The sequence below is a fragment of the Saccostrea echinata genome, unplaced genomic scaffold (assembly GCF_033153115.1).
Source record: "Saccostrea echinata isolate AGI-Se365-2 ecotype Australia unplaced genomic scaffold, CSIRO_AGI_Sech_v1 ptg000050l, whole genome shotgun sequence".
Lineage (NCBI taxonomy): Eukaryota > Metazoa > Mollusca > Bivalvia > Ostreida > Ostreidae > Saccostrea > Saccostrea echinata.
In genome coordinates, this window is record NW_026889799.1 from 3,215,520 (window position 1) to 3,221,477 (window position 5,958).

Sequence of the window (5,958 nt, forward strand, 5' to 3'; positions counted from 1 at the left end):
CATGCGTCCTGCGGGACACGGAGAGGATTAGTTAGATAATTTAATGAAAAATGAAGCATAATTTTTTTTTTTTTTGTAAATGAGAATTATTTATGTGTTTTCTGTGAATGAGAATGTTTCTGTATGGAATATGTAATTTTATATATTCAAATGAATGTAATTAATATTTCTTTTACAAGTTTTTTTTTCATAAATAAATTGACCAAAATAGATAAATGGCATGTAAAAGTTTTAAAAAGATTTCATGAGGTGAGATTAAAGATTGATGTATATAATGATACTAGATCATAGTACATTTTTAAAAAAAAATGTTTTCAGGTTCTACAACAAATTCTACAAGAATTAGAGCCGAGAAACATTGAGGACACATCAATCCAGCAGAACCCTCCAGATACCCCACCATCACAGGAGAGTGCTTCAGATCCCAAAGCTGAGTTGACAGCCTCTGACAAGGAGTTATCCACTTCAAACACCCCTATTGCTGCAGGGACCCAAACCAAGAAGTGTCAGGCATCTATACAGGTTCCCCAGAGAACTAGAAGAATCCAGGTCTCCATTCCTATGACATCAAGTGTTCAGACTGTGTCCACTGGAGTCCAGTGCTCAAGCCTGTGTGATGGTGTCCCGTTGCGAGTGGCTGCAGGCTTAGCTACCATGCCTGATCCCATCCCACAAGATCCTTATGACCCAGAGAGTGACGAGGATGAGGAGGAAGACAACCAAAATGACTATGACCCAGACTATGATCCTCTGGATGATAGCATTTCCAGTGACGAGGAGATTGAAGATACTCAGGATGTGCCTGTGACTTGTCCATTACGCTCAGATGTTCCACCAGAGGAAGAGCAACAGTTTTTGGTATCCGAATCTTGTCTGGCCCAGCTGTTACAGAGATGTGGCACTTGTGATGGCATATGCAATTCTGTGGTGCAGTTTACCCGAGGGACCATGATAGGGACACTTTCAACTTGCCCTAATGGACACTCTTTCCAGTGGGAGAGCCAGAAGTGTCATCAAGGAATGCCATGGTCTAACATTCTTGTAGCTGGTGCCATAGTGTTCAGTGGATCCAATGTATCCAAGAGCCTGCGACTCTTTAGACATTTGAAACTTACCATGATGTCAGCAGCAACCTTCAACCGGATTCAGACTGCCTATGTGGTTCCTACCTCACTTTTTACATGGGATTTCCATCAGGAAGAGCTTCTCCGGAACAACCAGGGAAGGATCCTAACACTTGGGGGTGATGCTAGGTGTGATTCCCCTGGATTCTCAGCAAAGTTTGGATCCTATACACTCATGGATTTGGAGATGGGGAAGGTGTTGGATTTTCAATTAGTTCAGGTACACTCTCATGTAAAATTATTTATTTATGCATTGAAAGTTTTATTTTCATTTAATTACATGTTATAATTTTTAAAATTTGAAACTTGTTGAAATGCAAATGAAATGCAAAACATGAAGAAAAAAAATTCAAGAGCTTATATATATATATATGTAAATTTATACATGTATATATGTATTATATTGTAGTCAATATTTTTATATTTGTATTATTGATGATTATTTTATTGTAGAGCAATGAAGTTGCTGGGTCCACTCATATGGAGTTGGAGGGTTTAAAACGAAGTTTGCTTAGACTTAGTGATGCAGGACTCCTTGTACAGACACTTGTTACAGACAGACACTGCATGGTTAAGAAGTACATGAGGACAGAACACCCAGACAAAAATCATTACTTTGATGTCTGGCACATGGCTAAAGGTAAATTTTGAAGTTCTGTGAAATATGTAAATAAATGAATATTTTGTAATTTTTAAGAAGACATTCACTACTTAATTTCACCAGTATCATTCACTTTACACATTGTATGCATTGCAAGTAACCTTTTTAAAATTAAAAGCATTTTGATAAAAATGTATGTCAATTTTTTTTATTTTTTTAACAATTTATTTTGAATACACAGGAGTGTCAAAGAAGTTAGAAGCTGCTGCCAAGAAGAAAGACTGTGAAAACATCAGGCCTTGGGTCAAAAGTGCAGTAAACCACTGCTACTGGGTGGCTGTCTTTTGTGGGGAAAATGGGGACCTGAAAGAGCAGAAGTGGGCATCCCTTATCCAGCACATTGCCAACAAACATGAAAGTTGTGAACATGGTGTATTGGCTGAAGACAAGCTTTGGTTGAGAGAAGGTATGATACCAAATTTTATATTAAGTCATTATAGTTGTAACTTAGTAAGCTACTGAACTAATAATTACGTCATACAATTTTTTTAACAATAAAATTTATTTGATTTCTACATTTATGATGTTTAATTTATCATTGACTATTGTTTTCCATAGGATCAAGGGCCCACAAGCTTTTTCGAGAAGTGGTGGAGAGTAAGTTTCTGTTGAAAGACATTGCCAAGCTATCTCCACTTCATCAGACATATGGACTGGAAGTCTATCACAGTGTGGTTAACAGTTTCGCTCCGAAGAACACACATTTCTTCTACCCAGCAATGATGGCAAGGTACTTAAATTTACGAACATAAAGCATGAAAAAATAAATCATTTTCTTGTGAAAGAATCAACTTTAGGTCTTTAAAATTCTAAATATTTGTAAGTAAAAGTTATTTTTTATTTTAGGCTCTGTGTAGCATCACTACACTTTAACGAAAATGGGAGAAGACACCAAGCATGCACAAGAGCAGGTGAAGTCCAATGGCAGCTGAGTTATCCAAAGGCAAAGAAAGGGGAGCATGCTGTGGTCAAACCGCACAAGACTCAAATCACATATGGTATGTTTGCAATTTATTTAAAAACACTTTTTCAAGTAATGAACACACCAAAATTAATAATTAATGCAAACCAAAAATTAAATAATTTATTCATTGTCATCAACATGCATAATATCAGGTATCAAAGTGTTTACTCCATATTAAAAAAGCTATAATTGTAATGTCAACACTTATAATTTTTTTTTACATTTGCAGATTATGTTGATCTGTTGAGGTTGAATCTGGTGGAGCGCCGGAGACAGTTTCCTTCTTACTCGGCCGCTTCTTCAGATGCGCGAGTGTCTCTTGGGTACCAGCCACCACCTTTGACCTCTGCATATGCAGCCGTGAACAAAGAAGAACTTATTATGTCAAGACGCACCAGATTCGCGAGATGATGCACTCATACTGGCTGAGGGTACTTGAAACCGGTGTAGCTGTTTGACGAAAACCTATCACGAATCTTGTTGACGACACATGAGGGTAGTACCTTGCGGTTGCCTCGACCAAGCCTATGCCAGACCCAGAGTACAAACCTCCTGTATGCAATGTGGCGAAAGACTCTGCAATATAATTAAACTATGTAATAGATTTTGTTGCTGATTTCATAGCTTTTGCTTATTGTGTTTAAAAACACTGTTAATTGTTACTGAAAATATTTATTTTTCAGAAATGTAATTTTGAATATATAGTCATCAGTAAGATAAAATATTTACTGTAATTTGATTTTCAATTAATCTTATTGAAGTATGATTCATATGCAAGATACATATTGTTTTCTTTGCCATGAAATAAAAATATTAAAAACATGTATGTATAGCTTCAACTCTTACTCATTTATTGGCTCATTGTCATCAAGAGGCCCCTCGGTTTGGATGTAGTTGTACAAGCTGACTTCTAAAACTCTCTCATTGAGGCAGTTGTCAATAAAAGTCTGGTGTTGTGTGATGCATTCTAGATTGCAGTCCTCGCAGATTTGTTGAGTGAGTGAAATTTCTGCACAGCAAACGCATTCAATACTGGTCCTCATAACCTCACATGAGCCACACTCGCACCTGCAGTAAATGCATGTTTATGCAAGATTAGTTCAAAGAGATTTTTTTTTTGTTGGGGGGGGGGGGGGTCATCCAATAATAATATAAATGTAGATAAAATGAATACAAGTCAGAAGCATAAATCTACCGGTAAATACTTATGATATTATTCATTTCTTATAAATGACAATTTTTTCATAATTTGTTATAAATTCATACACAAATATTTTGATAGAATAAAAAGGGGGGGGGGGGGGGGATCCGCACATCTCTATAAAATATGAAATCCTTTTCAATGACTTTCCGAGACTGAAAAAATATTCTTTTTTATTTATTTATTTATTTATATGTTCAGGGACCTATATACTATATTTTTTCTTTCAGAGAACATGTACTTGAATTACGGTAATTTTTTGCGATAGGTGTTATTTAAAAACGTTATCTGAAATAAATTCATAGCACCCATGAAGCTATATTTTGTTTAAAATAAATATTAAAAATATAATATATATACTAGAATGTAAAATTTGTAAGACAAATCAGGTAAATACGTATGAAATATCACTAACCAAGTTGTATTTTGGAGGCGAGTTTCTTCGTCGTTGCCTTCGTCGCCCTCGCTTTCGTCGCTGTTTTCTTGCTGATTTTGTGGATTTTCTCTTGGTAACGGCTCAAACATATAAGGTTGGATATCTAACCTCACAGGAATTTCGGCAATATCAGCGATTTGGTCGTCCATAATGCAGAAAAAACGATGTATGTTCTGGTAAGAATAACGTGACAGCTGATCAGCAATTGTCGCCTTTGACGTCACGCGACCACGTGACCCGCTATCTAATTAACTCGGATTTTTTAAATCGGAGGCTCTCATTTGAGTCGATAATTTTCTTAATTACTGCGGTAAATCAGCAGTGAAAACAGGAAAATAATAAACTGTTATCATAAGGAAGGTAATAAGCTTTTAATTTCAAAAAAATTAGAACCGTGCGATAAGTCCTTTAAGGATGATGGACAGATTGAAATTATATATTCAAATAATGGATTTTGGGATCCTCATGTTTTAGTATTTTTTCCCATAAATTATTGCTTAAAACGTGTCAAAACCAGTTTATCCTAAATGTTAAATCATAGGGGAATCAAGGTTCCTAGTATATTCATGTAGTGACTGAACATTTTTATTCTAAGATGCATGTTTTACAAAAAACGTGTAATGAAATCGTGGTTTTTGTAGTTAGAAATTTTGACTTTATAATTTCAAATCTTTATTCAGAATGATGAATCATTTTTGGCTATGTACTGCAGATTGTGCGACATTGTACAGAAGTCTTACTTTTTTGTTTGATATATACTGTTCGAAAAGAAAAAAAAAAGAACAGAATAACAAAATATTTGTCAGCTTCTATTTATCCGTCGTCTCAAACCGCATATAGCTCTCTCCAGAGTGGGAGATCGTACATTTTGGCCGCGGTTTGCGACGATGCTATTTCTCATACGTAATCTTAATATGCAATGAGCCTGCTAGTCATTGCGCAATACGAAATTTAATTTGTGAAGACTGACCTAAATCAAACCCACTGAATTCGCAAGAAAATCCTAATATTTCATGCACATGTATTTGAGTACCTTTTTTCTTACACTTTTTAAATGGTAAATTTTAATCGAGGCACAAGAGAATTTTCAAATACGAATGAAATATATGGGTAACGTTTGTCCGTCACAGTCTTTTTAATTTTAGTTTTGATAAATTAGCATTCGTTCAGTAGTTTTTGTGTTCGAGATAATTAGGCAATGGCTTACTTTTTTAAAGATAGAATCGTATTAAACTTTGCAAATTTTATGGCATCGTATCTGCCTCCAACAACTCTTTTATTAACTGATTAAGGTGTCGTGATCTTTTTTTTTTCTTTCCTAAAATATATATCTTTCTAATTTAGTATCGTCAACAGATAATAGAAATTCAAGCAATCAAAAGACATCGTAAAATTACAATTAACTTTTAAAGTTTTATTGTATAAAAATTCCACGAAACGTCTCAAATAAAACATTTAAAAAACATTCAATTCCGGAACAAGGAATCAAATCAAGTCAAGTAAATTTTATTTATAGTCGGCGTATATATACATAATAACATGAGCTATGATAGCTCTGTAACCGAGGAATGT

General features: G+C 34.9%; 2 protein-coding genes across 2 annotated transcripts; one reads left to right on the top strand and one right to left on the bottom strand.

Moving 5' to 3' along the window:
• The first annotated feature begins 434 nt into the window (after nucleotides 1-434).
• On the top strand, nucleotides 435-3,322 carry LOC133203324 (uncharacterized). Its single transcript, XM_061339134.1, has 6 exons — nucleotides 435-1,344; nucleotides 1,578-1,764; nucleotides 1,967-2,191; nucleotides 2,344-2,515; nucleotides 2,632-2,783; nucleotides 2,979-3,322. The coding sequence occupies exons 1-6, from the start codon at nucleotides 562-564 to the stop codon at nucleotides 3,158-3,160; spliced, it is 1,701 nt and encodes a 566-aa protein (XP_061195118.1). The 5' UTR covers nucleotides 435-561; the 3' UTR covers nucleotides 3,161-3,322.
• Nucleotides 3,166-4,535, bottom strand: LOC133203325 (P2X purinoceptor 7-like). The gene is made up of 3 exons (XM_061339135.1): nucleotides 4,366-4,535; nucleotides 3,596-3,817; nucleotides 3,166-3,325 (listed from the first exon to the last, which is right to left on the bottom strand). The coding sequence occupies exons 1-3, from the start codon at nucleotides 4,533-4,535 to the stop codon at nucleotides 3,166-3,168; spliced, it is 552 nt and encodes a 183-aa protein (XP_061195119.1).
• Nucleotides 4,536-5,958: the final 1,423 nt, after the last annotated feature.

What these genes read in the sequence shown, in the direction of transcription:
- LOC133203324 (XM_061339134.1), top strand. Translation starts at nt 562, where the DNA reads ATGACATCAAGTGTTCAGACTGTGTCCACTGGAGTCCAGTGCTCAAGC. An exon ending in TGGATTTTCAATTAGTTCAG is followed by an intron (nt 1,345 to 1,577) that starts GTACACTCTCAT and finishes ATTTTATTGTAG; the next exon opens with AGCAATGAAGTTGCTGGGTC. An exon ending in CAAGACTCAAATCACATATG is followed by an intron (nt 2,784 to 2,978) that starts GTATGTTTGCAA and finishes TTACATTTGCAG; the next exon opens with ATTATGTTGATCTGTTGAGG.
- LOC133203325 (XM_061339135.1), bottom strand. Translation starts at nt 4,535, where the DNA reads ATGGACGACCAAATCGCTGATATTGCCGAAATTCCTGTGAGGTTAGAT. An exon ending in CGCCTCCAAAATACAACTTG is followed by an intron (nt 3,818 to 4,365) that starts GTTAGTGATATT and finishes CATTTACTGCAG; the next exon opens with GTGCGAGTGTGGCTCATGTG. An exon ending in GACAATGAGCCAATAAATGA is followed by an intron (nt 3,326 to 3,595) that starts GTAAGAGTTGAA and finishes ATTATATTGCAG; the next exon opens with AGTCTTTCGCCACATTGCAT.